General features: G+C 43.3%; 2 protein-coding genes across 7 annotated transcripts in view; one reads left to right on the top strand and one right to left on the bottom strand.

The window, feature by feature from the left end:
• Window positions 1-311: 311 nt before the first annotated feature.
• Window positions 312-6,030, top strand: G6PC2 (glucose-6-phosphatase catalytic subunit 2). Of its 3 annotated transcripts, XM_033173978.1 has the most exons (6): window positions 312-717; window positions 803-876; window positions 1,250-1,359; window positions 3,354-3,465; window positions 4,241-4,356; window positions 5,373-6,030. In XM_033173978.1, the coding sequence occupies exons 2-6, from the start codon at window positions 827-829 to the stop codon at window positions 5,882-5,884; spliced, it is 900 nt and encodes a 299-aa protein (XP_033029869.1). In that variant the 5' UTR covers window positions 312-717; window positions 803-826; the 3' UTR covers window positions 5,885-6,030. The 3 variants fall into 3 exon arrangements, with proteins under 3 accessions (XP_033029869.1, XP_033029853.1, XP_033029862.1); XM_033173962.1 differs by having other exon boundaries at window positions 312-876; XM_033173971.1 differs by lacking the exon at window positions 803-876.
• Window positions 6,031-9,164: 3,134 nt separating this feature from the next.
• Window positions 9,165-16,166, bottom strand: part of ABCB11 (ATP binding cassette subfamily B member 11) — a 47,834-nt gene continuing 40,832 nt past the window's right edge. For all 4 annotated transcript variants that reach the window (XM_033166583.1, XM_033166599.1, XM_033166573.1 and 1 more), the window contains exons 26-29: window positions 14,527-14,724; window positions 12,464-12,670; window positions 11,810-11,956; window positions 9,165-10,703 (exon numbers count right to left, since the gene is read on the bottom strand). In XM_033166583.1, coding sequence (XP_033022474.1) covers window positions 10,503-10,703; window positions 11,810-11,956; window positions 12,464-12,670; window positions 14,527-14,724 — 753 coding nt within the window. In that variant the 3' untranslated portion in view covers window positions 9,165-10,502. The remainder of the gene's footprint in view (window positions 10,704-11,809; window positions 11,957-12,463; window positions 12,671-14,526; window positions 14,725-16,166) is intronic.

Raw genomic sequence — 16,166 nt, forward strand, 5'->3', positions numbered from 1 at the left:
CATGAATGCCTCCCATCTTCTCTTATAATGGCAATGGCACCCACCTGAGAGGTACCGAAACTCAGTTCCGGTGAGTTCTGGCTGGAAAAAAATCCCTGGGCTATGCTTAGAGATTGGCCTGGTAACAGAAGCAGGTTTTAATTTCAAATAAAAATGCAAAGCTTTAATGGCTTCTGCCTGCAGTGATTATTCATGTATTTCTGGTTTTTATAGCAGCAGCGGCAGCAGTAGTTAATCAAGGGTGCAAATGGCCGATGCCCAGTCTTGAGAGAAATGAGCTGTGCAAAAGATTCAGACAAACATGGCCCAACTGTTCATATAATGGTTACATAAGACATGTATTTAGCATCACACACCTTTGCTCACAATTTGCTGCAGATCAGCATGTCCTTCAGTTCTCTTCCTCCATTAAAATGGCAAGCAAACAAAAAGGGGGGGAGGGTTCTTTCCAAAACCAGGAGAGCCATGTGTCTTTGCCAAGAGTCACATGCTCCAGGAACGGACAATATAAAAGCAAAAAATCAACTACCGTTCACTGCTTTCATGTCCTTGTCTACTCTCCTTCCATGGTTTCAGTTCTCCCATTGAAGCTAAAGAACAAAAGGGAACTTGCTTCATGCAAGGGCCTCGGTCTTAGTGCAGTTTCAAACAAGTTAAGATGGATCTCCTCCACAGCCATGGCGTGCTCATAATTCAGCATTTGCAGAAGGATTACAGGTCATACCAGAGCTTTCTAAACTTCATGTCACATGTCGGAGATCCTCGGAACATTTTTTCAATTTATTTCCCTCTTTGGTTCCAGCTTAATCAAGTGGTTGGGACAAAAATGATCTGGGTGGCAGTGATCGGTGATTGGTTTAATCTTATATTTAAATGGTAAGGTTCATTGCTTCCTTGGAAACTTTGGGAATGGCAGGATCCACAGTCTTCTGAGATGAGAAATCTTCCGGAGACTGTTGGTTACTGAAATGATTTAGGGTTTCATTGAATGCTAGCTGGAACTTAGGTTCATTAATTCCAATGAGTCTGTTCCCTTAGTTGGGTGCAACCTGTAGTATATAAGCTTTGAAGAGTTATCTTTCCTCCTTTTAAACAAGACAAAGGAAAGTAAGGCTTCTGCTTCAGCATATTATGCTAAAACTGATCTAGCAGTCAAGAAAGAATCATTAATATAAGAGAGTCTGGTATGTTGCTAAATAACGTGTTGGATTTGTGTGTCCATTGAAGATAATGCTTTCTCTTCTGGCAGGATTTTATTTGGCCATCGTCCATATTGGTGGGTCCAGGAAACAATGATCTATCCAAACCAAACTAGCCCATGCCTTGAGCAGTTTCCTATAACATGTGAAACAGGACCAGGTAAGATATAGAGTATGATCTGAATGCCACTGCAAAGCAGAACTGGGGTTGTTCTGTGCCAGCATGGGTGACTGCCCGGGAACATTGCCTTTGGTTCTATGATAGAAGGAAGGTGGGGAATAAATGTGAGAATAATTTTGTGTGTGTGTGTGCCTTCACTACTATGGAGTTGCAAATGGCCAGCTGCCTGTTTTTTTTGGGGGGGGGGGATTTAAATTAGGGAAGAAATTCCCCAGAATGATTTAAAACAGCATGAAGAACTGAAAAGACCTAGTTCAACTGCTTGTGATAACATTCACATCCTTGCCCCCAGCTGTTGAAAAGCAGTGTAGAAAATGCTAGTCTTAGTAGGACATTTCAACTTCAGAAGTAGGTTTCATAAGAATGATTAACTGCAGAAAAGAAAGAAGGAAGAGAAGGGAAATTTGCATATCTGTCATCATTGTAGCAGATGAATAGATCAGGTACTATTTGTTCCATCAGCTACAGGGTAGCTGAGTCAATCATTTATAAGGATGGGCTTTAAGTTCTGGAAACCAATAAAACTGTTTAGGACCAGCAACGTAAGTGGTTTGGTACCCATTCCCCTGAGAAGTTAATATCTAGTCTGGCTGCAAAGAACAGCTGCTTGAAGTGTTTTTTCATACCATGCTTTTTCATACCGTGTTACCAAGTATTACCACGGCCCCTTCCTAGTCCAGCTAAATATAGATTTGTAGTGACATGACAAAAAGGAGCTGAGAGCAATTTACCAGGCACAGAAACATAGCAAGCTGCCTTATAGTGAGCCAGACCACTGGCCTGTCTAGTGGAGCCTTGTATACACTGAGTGGCAGTGGCTCTTCAGGATTTCAGGCAGGGAGTCTCTCCTAGCCCTACCTGGATGCTGGGGATGGAACCTGGGACCCTCTGCATGGAAAGCAGATGCTCTAACAGGTGAGCTACAGCCCTTCCCCAAATGCAAGTGCCATGCACCAGCACCACATGGTTTTGAGGTTAGCCTGAAGGCATGCGATGCACTTCTACTGCTGAAGCAAAAGAACACTGGCCCCATCAGCCAATTGCATGGGAAACCTCCTGGGAATCGCATGTAAGTTGGAGGGCGAACGGGATACAAGTGAAATAAATTAATGTAAGGAAAGAGCCAGTGAGAACGGGGCTGTTTGTTTATAGCTGCCCCACCCCACCCCAGCAGCTCCATACCCTCCAACATTTCTCTGATGAAAAAAGATGTCATAATAATAATAATAATAATAATAATAATAATAATAATAATAATAATAATACTTTTATTATTTAAGCCTCACCCATCTGACTGGGTTGTCCCAGCCACTCTGGGTGGCTTCCAACATATATAAAAACTTCCCTATACAGGGCTGCCTTCAGAAGTCTTCTAAAGGTTGTATAGTTACTTATCTCCTTGGCTCAGGGGTAGCATAACTCCATACCCTCCAACATTTCTCCGCTGAAAATAGGGACATCCCAAGGAAAAGCGGGACATTCCAGGATCAAATCAGAAACCAGGAAGGCTTCTGTAAACCCAGGATTGTCCCTGGAAAGTAGGGACACATGGAGGGTCTGCAGCTCCATCTCTAATAGATTAGAGATTAGAATGCTAATTTTGTTGTCATGAGTATGGTTAGGGTTTTTTCCCCTTTGTTGTTTAAGATTCATTGGCTGCTAGTTTCCGTGAGTGATTTCTCCTTCTCTGGTCTGATGGGAGACATCTCTTAAGATTGGGCATCTAGTTCCTCTGCATGAACTGCATATGAATACTGCAGGCAGTTTAGACCTATGGGCACATCTGAAGTTTATAGGACGTCCCTTACCTGCTCCTGATCACTGTTTGCTGATCCCCCCCTGTAACTGCAGTATCGTTAATTAAGTCATTTGGAATGCTACATGCCGACAACCCTGCCTTGCGACAGACACATGTGCTTTGGAGACGTACCGGTGCCTTTTGGAATCTTACCACTGCCTTTATTTCTCCACAGGAAGCCCCTCTGGACATGCCATGGGATCATCATGTGTCTGGTATGTGATGGTATCAGCAGCCCTGAGCTACACAGTGAGGCAGAAAGGGAAATCAACCATTAATCTGCACAGGTCAGTCTCTTTCCCAAAGCCACCCGTTTAGGAACCTTATACATTTGCCACAAGATGGGCAGTGTGAAAACGTGAAAATGCTTTCAGTCACCTTTTGTTCCTGCTTTTTTTTTGGGGGGGGGTCAAGCAGCAACAATACAAACAAGATTTTGCAGCGATCACTCTGGTAACTTAAAGCCTTGTGTGCCTTTAATGCCAAACTAAAGAGAGAGGAACGGAGGGTGAGATGATAAAGACATCCCCTCACAGAAGGCTAGAGAGGCCCATGCTGCTTCCAGCTATGGAGACCTTTCGCCATGAAAACAATTAAAAATCACAAAACATGAAAACAAAATAAAGCAATTCTTTTGGTCTGATGCACATAAAAAACAAGTACAGTGATACCTCTAGTTACAAACTTAATTCGTTCCGGAGGTCCGTTCTTAACCTGGGGACTCTTGCTGCTGCTGTGCAGCTGGCACATGATTTCTGTTCTCATCCTGGGGCAAAGTTCTCATCTCGAGGTAACTCTTCCAGGTTAGCGGAGTTTGTAACCTGAGGCATTTGTAACTCGAGGTACCACTGCAGTGGCATGCCAAATGCCAAAATAAAAAACAAGTTTCTAAATTTGAGGACTCTTTGACTTTGAGGTCCAGGCCAAATGATCCCTGTGACATCTACTCTGATCAGCCCTGAACTGAGATTTGGATGCTGAGAAGAGAGAGGGGGGGGGGAAACAGTCTAATAATTTTCATTTGGTTTTTATTATTATTTCCTCCAACTGTTTCTTTAACAGACTCACCTGGTCTTTCCTGTGGAGCATGTTCTGGATTATTCAGATCAGTGTGTGTGTCTCGAGAGTCTTCATAGCAACACATTTCCCTCACCAAGTCATCCTTGGAGTGATTGCTGGTAATAAGGATAGAGCTTTCTTTTTCTTTTTTTTTTTTAATAAAGATTTTATTATTTTCTACATTAAACAACAAATACATCAGACAAATAAACAGAAACAATTGACAAAAAATGAAAAAAGAAAAACACATCAAACACATTAAAACAACATAAGAAATAACAAAAGAAAACCTATACATACCTAAACAGGAACATTTAAAAAATCATTGTTTAATTCTAATTTCCAATCTTCTTTGGGGGACTTCCCCCGTTCTCTCAACTGCGTTCAATATTAATATACTTTGGTAACTTTGTAACTATTTTCTTAACATTCACCACTATTCTTAATAATCATTAAAATACTATATAGAGCTTTCTTTTTCTATGGCAGGATTTTCTATGTACAGGATTTTGGGAATTAAGGGAAAGTGGGTTCATAAGTATATTATGTGGGTATTGGGAAAGCATATCTAACCAGGTGTTCATGTCAATGTGAAAGTTGTTTTTAACATTCTGGTGCATCTTTTAATCTAAGGCGATAAGGAATAAGAAGTTGTGGCAGCATTCAAGAAGTTTTCATCTGTGCATGTGCAATGACTTTCTCAAGTGGACACACCTCAGCTTAACTGCAGAGTGACTGTGGCTTACCTTTTCAATTCAGATGGGGTGTGTGTGGGTGTGTATGGGTGTAACCTCTAAGCGGGTTTTGAAAAGGTAAAATATTAAAAGTAACAAAAGGCGGTTAATAACAGGTATTTAAAAATGTTCAAAAGATGATTAAAATCAACAGTAAATAAAAGGATTAAACACATGCCAGCATTCTAAATGTCTGGATACTCTTGCCTAAACAAAAATATTTTAAGCAGATGCCGAAAAGAGAACAGCAAAGGTGCCTGCCTTATGAAGGAGTACATTTTTCAATACCTTAAATATCACACCAAACTCTCATTCTGGTTTGGGTTTTTTTGGCTAAGAATGGAAATCTATCTGTCTCAACTAAACACATCACTTCTAATGTCTCGTTTCTTCATTCACAGGCATGCTTGTTGCTGAAGCATTTGAACATGCCCCAGCCATCCAAACAGCAAGTTTAAAAACATATATCCAGACAAACGTGTTCCTCTTTGTTTCTGCTCTCGGCTTTTACTTGGTTCTGAAGCTTATCGATATAGATCTTTTGTGGTCTATTCCAAAGGCGAAGAAGTGGTGTGCCAACCCGGAGTGGATCAATATTGACACAACTCCATTCGCTGGACTGGTGAGGAACTTAGGTGCCCTGTTCGGGCTAGGCCTCAGCATTAACTCTGAGATGTTTATCTTGGGCTGTAAAGGTAAACATGGCTATAAACTGAGTTTCAGGATGTTATGCATAGCTACATCCTTAGCCACGCTGCAGCTCTATGATTTTATCAAGATACCCACCCACACCGAGTATCTGTTTTACATCCTTTCTTTCTGTAAAAGTGCAGCCATACCGCTTACAGTAGTGGCCTTTGTCCCGTATTGCATATACTTGCTCATGAAGCCAACAGAAAAGAAGTTTCCATAGACATTCATGGTTGGTTTGCCTTGGAAGGTCCTGGAACATCTTAAGATGCCAAGGATGCTCTGTGGCCAAAGACACAAAACAGTTATTTCACTTTCTTTCACTCTCCATTCCGAACAATGGTGGGTATATTTCTGATTTGTAAAATCGAAAAGACTTCCAAAAGTTATAAAAAGTTTGTATATATGTATGTACTGGTAGTCAAAGCATGCTGGATTTTTTTTCTGCCCTGAAACTGAAAAGTGCTTCGCCTAACTGCTCCTCTCTCTCAGCCCAGGAGATGTATAGTTTTACTCAGCACTGCATTTTATGTATGTGTGTGGGCATGTGTACATTTTTATAGTTACTAGTAAATTAAAATTGCATTCTGCAAGCACCTACCTATGTTTCTGGCGACCCCTAGAGCTTACACTTCCCTCACATCCAAGCCTTAAGCAACTCTGTGACCCATGTGTGTCTTACTTTGCTCTCTGCTGAAATGCTGACATCTATTCTGAGGTAAATGTCATGACCCAGATTATTACTATTAACACCCAACGTAGTCATTTTTTCAGACTTTTCTATTAATCAGTGTTTTGTGGACTGTATATGTGCCAAATTTCAGTTTGCTAGGTGACCCAGAATTTCTACAACCTTTTGGGAGTATGTATTTTTTCGTCTTGTATCTTCCCGTCCCCTAAGTTTTAGTGAGAGACAGAGGCTACAACCCTTTACTCACTTAGCTGGGACTTAAGAGTCAGTGAACTCAATGGGATTTCAAGTAGAAACGTAGAGGATTAGCACTGTTACTCTCTGCCTTTCAGAGCCTTTCAGTTTTTTTCAGGTAACTGTTGAGTGTTTTGGACAATGAATGTGTAAACTTTCAGCTTTCTGGGTAGCCTGGAAGATGCTGAACCATTTGAGGGTTTCTTTGAGTCCTCCGTTTTGTGGGAGCTGTGTACAAATGTCCCATTTTCAACTTTGTGTAGTAACTGGGGTGCTTTGGACTATACATGTACTAAATGTCAAGGCTCTACAATATTGGGGCTCGTTTATTTACTGAAAAGAGAGAAAACGAGTGATTAATATTCACTAAAATTATGCTATTATATTATGCAACTTATATGGATCATAGAAAGATTTGTGAGGTAGCTACTAGTAAAATGCTGTCCTCAGATTTTTCCAAGAATGTGAAGCAAAAGTAACTACTAAGTTGGTCATTACATAACAGGAAGGCACGTATTTTTGCACTGATATGCCACTTGTGTTTTTGTATCTTGCATGTATTTCGAAGCACCCTCCCTTGCCTTGAACTGTGCAGTCTAGTGATGAAAATGGAAACATCTTTTATACATTAAACTTCTCTTTCAAATACTGGTAATATCTGCATTACTTAACAGGTCAGGAGTTTTTACCCCCTGAAAGCAGCCGAATCATTGTTAGATAAGTATACAGAGCTTGTAGCTTAGAAAAGGACAAACTATTTATTGATATGCATGCTCTGTGCTACAACTACAACTTGTGTTGAATCATAATAACATTCAGCCTCACAGCCTTTCCACCTTGGTAGACCAAGGAACTGAAAGATGCAGATATGTGAGAGATAATGCTTTGACCAAGCTCATAGCAGAGGTGTGATCTGAAGCCCCCTATTCTTCATATTTGACTGGCATCCCAAATTCAGCACCATTAATTCATCACATCCCAGGTCCTGCTAGGAAAGATCCACTGCAATACCATGGATGCTTGCCATAAGTAAATGTTTAGACGGAACCAAAGCTAACCAAATTTTCTTTATTAATGGCAGTCACAAAGATTAATCTATATATCTAACGGTTTCCTCTGAGTCTAGGGCTTGCTGGTCAGAAGGTCAGCCACAGGGTGAGCTCCCATTGCTCGGTCCCAGCTCCTGCCCACCTAGCAGTTTGAAAGCACATCAAAGTGCAAATAGATAAATAGGGACCGCTCCAGCGGGAAGGTAAACGGCGTTTCTGTGCGCTGCTCTGGTTCGCCAGAAGCAGCTTTGTCATGCTGGCCACATGACCCAGAAGCTGTCTGCGGACAAACGCCGGCTCCCTCGGCCTATAGAGCGAGATGAGCGCCGCAACCCCAGATTCGGACACGACAAAATTAACAGATTGCATTTATGAAAAGGCCTTTTCCACAAATCTTATTTAAGATTTGGGGTTACCAAGTACCCTTTAAAAAACCAAAACGCCCTGGTACATCACATCTCTATAACGATGGATAGCCCTTGTTTGGGACTCATCAGTTTTAGCTGCCTTACCGCTAAGTCACGGCTTGATGCCAAATTTGAACTCCCTTTCCACATTATTATGGAGAAAGCCCATAATAAATCCCATGAATTGCCCAGATGAAAAGGTAGAAAGTATGGTCATGTACAGGCCTGTCTCCTTCCATTCACTCAGCCAAAGACAGCTTTGACTTGGCTGCATGCAGCTGTCAGGGGACATCAAGGAGGATGCAAACCACATCTGGGTGCCATCATGACCCTGAATATAGAACCCCCTTCTTCAGGAATGAGGCTGAGTATTCTGAACCAGAACAGAGAAGGCAGTCAGGGCCAGCTTCCACCAGATGAGCCAGGGGGAAGTTCCCCTCCAGCTTGAGAATGATTGGACTTGGGGGACTCCATTGCAGAAACCCCAGTGAGACCATTGCCTTTGAATACCAGTTCCTGTGAATCAGAGGTGGGCACGATGTCATTGCACCCAGGTCCTGCTTGCAGGCTTTCCACAGGTATATGGCTGGCTGCTGTAAGAACAGGATGCTGGACTAGATGGGCCATTGACCTGATCCAGAAGACTCTTCTTATGTTCCCACCAGAGGCTCCCCCACTCCACTGTAGTAGGAGACTACAAGAACAGGTTGGGGCCATTTTAACTGAAGAAACTCCCTTAACCTTCCAGTGCAGGCAGAGCTAACCATTGGGATTCAGCCGCTTCCAATGCATAGGGCCCAATTTGTTGTTGCTGAAGCAACACCAGAGCTCTGTGTTGCTATAGCACAGCCTGAGCCTTGCATCCAGCTTGAATTTTGCCTTGTGCTGCATCCAGCCTGGTCCCTGCCAGCCTCGTTCTGCACCCAACCTGAACTATGCCTCACTGCAGAGTAGCACATCTGATTCCAGATAACAACAACAACAACAATAAATTAAACCACAATTTGCTGCCCTTTCATGACACCTGCCTCACTCAGCCTCATGGTTCTGGATGCAGTTTCTTCTTTCCGTCCTTTTCTAAAAGAATATTTAGTCAGCGGAAAACACAAGACAGCAAAGAGCCAAAATGTCATCCCTTGCTTTAATGAAAACATATATCCGTACACAAGTAGCTAGGTAGCCAAGTGGTAAAGTGAGGAGGAAGGTAGAGATACGAATTCTCCTTTCTGTGTCTCCACTTCCATACAGTGTAGATTCTTTACTTACCAGTCTCCCCCAACCAGTCTCCCACCAGCCTCAGCTAGCACAGTTGCTGGAGATTGGGGAAAGCTAGTTTAGATATTCAGTTAGCATTGGTTGTTCACTTCTGCAAACACATGACAACAAACATTCCCTACCCCCAAAGGACCGAGTGTAGTGAGGCTGCATTTGCCTTTTCCTGCGCCTTCTTTTCCTGATTCAGCAGCACTGATGGTAATTTTTCTGTCACTTTCTGCAGCATCAGTATGAACAGTCGCCTGCACCCCCTAGCTGTCCCCCCCCCAGTGTTCTTTGTTTTGAGAAAGGCATTGTGGCAGCTCCAGATGCCTTTTTAACGAGCAAGGGAGAAACTGCAGATGAATTTTTTCTCCATTTGAGAAAGCTACCATAACAGAAACGATAGCTTGCTGGTGGAACACATGCCCTGCCTGATCCATTTATATTCATGTGCACTGAATGGTTTGCAATGTACATCCCTATGTCAAGATGCATCCAGACAGTTCAGTGTGCTGGAATGATTGCAATACGGATCAGCATGCAAATCCATACATAGACCTGCATTGGCTTTGTGCACAATATTTCCCTTGTTTGATCGGTGGTGAATATAATTTCATAACTTGCTGAAACAAGCCAAACCTCCAGTGGCACATGCAGAGCACTCATGTGCAAAACAGGTGCCATGGGTAAGACGGCCTTTCTTGATGGGGACACACAGCTGCCTTACAATGCTTCCTTTGTGTTTATGGATATGTGGACACCTGCGTTTAGATATTTCCATGATCACAACTGTGAAATGAGTAATAGTAGGTCATGCCAGTGGATGCCACTGTTTGCCCAGAGTGCCAAGTGGAAACTTCCATGTGGACCAGGGGCTGCAGATCTGCAGTTATTGACTTAACTGGTGTCGCAGGTATGTGGCCTAATAATCCAGATATATACATACTTTGGCAGAACTTTAGTTGATTAAAAAACAAACAAACAGGTTCTGAGCACTCTCCCAACAGTAGATGTTGCCTTTCTTCATACCACAGCAAGTTTAATGACTGATGTCACAAGTTGGAAAGCAGGCAGGCCGGGGAGAGGGGGGCACTTTCTCCTGCATATTTGCAATAGCAGAGTGAATGTGTAACATAAAGATTGTTGACATGTTCATCCTTGGTCTTATCACATCCCCAAGTAAATTATATTGATTGTGAAAGCTCAGCTGATAGGTGCCCCAGTGGTAACCAGTTTGTAGTATGCCCCTTCCTGGGCCATTAGTTCTTCATGAGTGCCCTTTTCAACGATCACTCCTTGCGACATGACAGCTATGATATCAGAATGCTGAATGGTAGAAAGGCGGTGAGCTATGACGATGCACGTTCGGCCTTCTCTAGCTTTATCCAGTGCCGCCTGCACAGTCTGAAGACAAGGGAGAAAGGGACAAAGTGAAGGTCTGCAACTTTCCACAGAGTATCTCTACGTTGCTCCTGGCAACTGCATTCTAATCTGGTCATTCACATAATTAATATATATCTGTAACCAAATAAGCCCTTTCTCCCCTGAAGTGGCACTGTGCTCTAAACCACTGAGCCTTTTGGGCTTGCTGATCATAAGGTCGGAGGTTCAAATCCGTGTGACGGGGTGAGCTCCCATTGCTCTGTCCCAGCTCCTGCCAACCTAGCAGTTCAAAAGCATACCAGCGCAAGTAGATAAATAGGTACCGCTGTGGTGGGAAGGTAAACAGCATTTCCGTGTGCTCTGGCACTTGTCACCAGAAGCGGTTTAGTCATGCTGGCCACATGACCCGGAAAAGCTGTCTGCGGAGAAACACCAGCTCCCTCGGCCTGAAAGCGGATATTAGCACCACACTCCATAGCATAGCTGTCAACTTTTCCTTTTTTTGCGGGAATTTCCCTTATTCCAGAGCCGTTTCCCACTCCAACAAAGGGAAGGTTGATAGCTATGGCCGTTTCCCAATGCAAGAAAAAGGAAGGTTGACAGCTATGCTCCATAGTCACCTTTGACTGGACTTAACCATCCAGGGGTCATTTACCTTTTACCTTTACATTCAAGCATTCAGTCTAATTATTAAGAAAGTCATCGCGTGATCATCACATGAATGTATGGGAGAGGAAAGAACCAAAGAAATGTTTCTGCACCCAGTGATTCACAATTGAGAGCGCAGCTCTCTTTCATCCTATTTGTTATCTTTGAGGCATGATTGATGCTGCAGAACCATTCCTTCACAGCTGGTCTTAAGATATGGTATGGGATTCAGTCATGGTGAAATAGTTTTGCCCCAACAACCAAGGAGCAAAGCCTAAATTTACAGTGAAGAAGGTTGGTAAAAAAAAGTTCTGCTTGCAAAGTTTCATCTGTGAGAATGACTTGCTCGTAGATGCACATCACCTTTTGTTGCTGCCGTCATCAAAAGGTTAACAAGCAAGTACGAATTACCCCACTTGCTCTATGATTTTTTTAATTTTATTTTTAGTCCACGTGGTTTACTTTCCCTCCTCTTTTACCTGTTCACTTTCGGTATCCAGCGCAGATGTTGCTTCATCCAGTAGTAAGATCTTGGGATCTCGGACGATGGCTCGGGCGATAGCGATGCGCTGCTTTTGCCCACGAGAGAGCAGCGACCCCTGAGAGCCAACGTTAGTTTTGTATTGCTGGAAAACATACATTGGCTGAATTTTAAGCAACTCCTTTTACCACCAGAAATATGCACGGTGCTGCAGTACTGGAAGAAAATAATGGTGCTGCTCGTGGAGGCAACGTGGCATGAAACTTAACAACACTTCTTCGTGTTTTATCGGTGATATAAACTACCCTTGGGATATGGAAACTTTCCCAGGACAGAGAGTAATCCACGTTTTGTTCTCACAATGACCCTGTGAAGTAACTGAGAGATGGCGACTGGACCGAGGTCAGCCAGTGAACTTTATGGATGAGAAGGGATTTGAACTTGGGTTTCCTCGCTTTTAGTCCAACAACTCTAACCGCTACACCACACTGGCTGTCCAAAAGTGAGCTGCTGTTCAGGGGTATATTATAGCATGTGCATAGCTGCATCTAGGAAAATGGTTGAGATTCTGTGACTCACACACCATGGATTCCTTATTTAGCCACCGTTCCCTTTCACAACACTGAACACTAGTGAAGAAAAAGATGCTTACGTCAGGAAGCGATATGACGAAGTCATGCAGCTGGGCCTTCTTAGCTGCTGCTATCACTTCTTCCATAGAAATCTCTCTGGTGTTATCGCCGTATTTTATGTTGTCCGCAATGCTACAGCCAAACAGCACAGGTTCCTGGGACACTATCCCAATTTTAGATCTCAGAAAGCGGACATTTACTTTCTTGCTGTCATGTCCATCTATCAACTGCACAGGGGGGGAAAACCCAGAAAAGACAAAATATTTATTTATGGACTATTGGCGCCGTTGTAAGGGAACCTCAGTTTTAAATAAGTCCACTTACCTTAAATGGTCAGGCGGCATTGTGGCCTGGACACGGCCCCATGCCAGCGATCTGGAGGCCAGTTGGGGAGGACTGCAGGCCTGCCTGTGGATTGGCCAATGGTAGGCAGGCTGGATATGGGGATTCCCCAGGGGGCGGGACCAACCAGCTGGTGACCATTGAGGGGTTGCTTCTGTCCGACACCCAGATGGGGGCTAGAGCCATAGAACTCCTCCAGTGGCAACCCTTTGGGGGGGGGATACCCTTATTTGATGTAGGCCACCCCCACCCCATGGTGTAGTTTACCCTTAGATACACTCCCAGCAGATGGACTGGAGTTAAATAAACAACTTCACCCAATGCCTATGCCAAAACCTCACATCTGTAACCAATAAAGCTGTGGACCATTTGAACCCAAAGACTCTATATGCTGCTGTCTGCTTTGGTTATTGCATTACACAGGGGAGCAACTTGGTCACGGGGCCTTGGTGCTCAAGCTTTCATCCTCATTATCAGCTGTCATTCTGATGCAAGGTAAGTTGATTATATGGAATTTACCAAGCAAATTGTTCATCCAAATTCATGTGAAATATGTTACACAAGTGAGTTCAGTGGAACTGGGGTTACCTAGTTAAAAAAGATATCTGCTTGTGATAGCTAATAGATGTATGGATTTCACGTAAATTTACCCTTACGTTTTACACATTCATAGCCTCTCTTTACAAAAAAAGAAAAGAAAAAAAGGATGTATGTGTAATTTCATTTATCGGAAGCAGGGACAGCCTATGCATTAAGTAGAGTGAGGGACCCACGTCAGGCAGAGGTTGCCAGCATTTTAGTGTGCATTTGTCTTAATATACACATTTCTGAATGCAATCGTAACACATTTTATACACAATTTTTATGCACATATTTCATATTGTTGTTGTTGTTCAGTCGTTCAGTCGTGTCCGACTCTTCGTGACCCCATGGACCAGAGCACACCAGGCACCCCTATCCTCCACTGCCTCTCGCAGTTTGGCCAAACTCATGCCAGTCACTTCAAGAACACTGTCCAACCATCTCATCCTCTGTCGTCCCCTTCTCCTTGTGCCCTCCATCTTTCCCAACATCAGGGTCTTTTCCAGGGACTCTTCTCTTCTCATGAGGTGGCCACAGTATTGGAGCCTCAACTTCAGGACCTGCCCTTCCAGTGAGCACTCAGGGCTGATTTCTTTAAGGATGGATATGTTTGATCTTTTTTATTTATTTCATATACGTATATGCAATTTTGTTCTGGAACCCATGGGGAAAGTGTCAAGCCTGTTCAAAAGCTACCAGACCACAGACGGCGCTAAGTAAGCAGCTTGCACCAACAAATGTTGGAAGCAGACTGAGTGAAGCCTTTTATGCTTCTGTTTCCAGACTACACCCTCCAGGGTCTACCCTGAGTAAGGGCCAATGCTCTGGCTTGAAGACAGGCACTCCTCTTTTATTCCATGACCTCCCACCTGGTGTATTCCCTGCACTGCAAGCTGGGTGATTTGCAGTGAGATGCACCTGCTCCCTTAGGGGAAAGTGTCCATGGGAGTCCAGGCTCTGGCCCCATAAGCACTGATGGTCTGGGAGGTTCCCCTAGGAGTTCTCATCCAACCACTTCATGCACTGAAACCAGGACTGGCTGCTTCTGCATCCTCCAACTGCTGGGTTCAGGGGGTCATGATGGGAGAACTGCGGGTTTGCTTTATAACAACTCTTCAGCGCTCTTTTACTATGTATGAAAGCAGAGAAGGCTACATACCACTCTTCCTTCCTCAGGGTCATAAAAACGTTCCAGAAGTTGGACACTGGTACTTTTGCCACATCCACTACTTCCAACAAAGGCAAGGGTCTGCCCAGATTTCACCGACACCGAAAGACCATTTAGCACTTGGACGTTGGGACGAGAGGGATATGTGAACTTGCAGTTCAAGAATTCAATGTTTCCACGAAAGTTATCCTGATTATACAAGGGGGGGGGGGGGAGAGAGAGAGAGAGAGAGAGAGAGAGAGAGAGAGAGAGAGAACGAACGTTCTGGGTGTGGTTGAACTGAATTCACAAATGACTCTTACAGAAGTAATAATTACTATTACCACTATTCCTAGAACTGTCACGTAACTGTCACTTTAAAAACCGATTAGCCATGTAGCTCTTAGATGATAAGCAAATCAATTTGCACATTGCAAAACCTCACTGAGTAAGGAGACAGTTGCACCTTAGTGTGGGAACATACAAGACATTGGTTAAAAGAAGAAAAATCTACCACTTTGTGGTAGAAGGAAATAACCTCATGCATATTTCAATCAGATTTGCAACATTTGCAACATTGACACTCCAAAGAAAAAAAAAACCCAAGCCCCAGTTAGGCTGCAAAAATATAATCAAAAATTCTTTCCAGTAGCACCTTAGAGACCAACTGAGTTTGTTCCTGGTATGAGCTTTCGTGTGCATGCACACTTCTTCAGAGGAAGAAGTGTGCATGCACACGAAAGCTCATACCAGGAACAAACTCAGTTGGTCTCTAAGGTGCTACTGGAAAGAATTTTTGATTTTGTTTTGCAAAAATATAACACATTCAGTACGGTGTGGAAGGTTTAAAAGACATGTTGACATTGACTGCACCAACTTCTGTTGTTTCCTGCAGTTCTTACCTAAGAGACAATGTCACAGCAGCAGCCTCACTGAGAAAAGTATTTGCTCATTTTCCATGTAAACTAAGAGTTTTAAGTCTCTTTCCCATCAAATTAGACCAAGGAAGTCTGCGCATCTGTGCAACCTGCACAGGCTGGCTGCAGCTGATGGAAGTTGTGGTCCAAATCATTTGGAGAGCATTAGATTGGCAAAGCCTGCTAACAATCCTGAGTCCTGGAGCTTTGGCTTGCTGTTACCCAAATTATTAATCCGGAGACACACTGAACCTGTGAGATTGAGTTGAATAACTGCAGTGATCAATCAACTGGCAACGGATTTACCGTAAGTCATTTAATCCCTTTGATTTCAGCGCATCTGCTCTGACTAACATTGAATAGCACCCGCTTTGTTCAAATGGGGCTTACTCATATTAGTGTGCATAGGATTTCTGCCTGGGACTTGCCCCCACAAATACCACTACTTTTCAAAATATATTCCATGTCATTTGTGAGCCGGACACTCCTCAGAATGAACCTAGCGCAATGCCCCTAACGCAATAGGAAGGAAAGTGTTTTTCACATTACTTTTATGTGTATGATGGCTGAAATAATTCTGAAGCAGCAGCGTATGGTTCCTGAAGATGCTGAACCAAAAAGAAGAACCAATGAAGCAACAGAGGCTGGTGTATCAAGGGAAGCTTCCTTGTACTGTATGGCCCAACATCAGAGAAGTCCACTTTCTCCTATTTATTGTTCATTCTGCAGGGTGAG

This window comes from Lacerta agilis, chromosome 1, assembly GCF_009819535.1.
Source record: "Lacerta agilis isolate rLacAgi1 chromosome 1, rLacAgi1.pri, whole genome shotgun sequence".
NCBI classification, from domain to species: Eukaryota; Metazoa; Chordata; class Lepidosauria; order Squamata; family Lacertidae; genus Lacerta; species Lacerta agilis.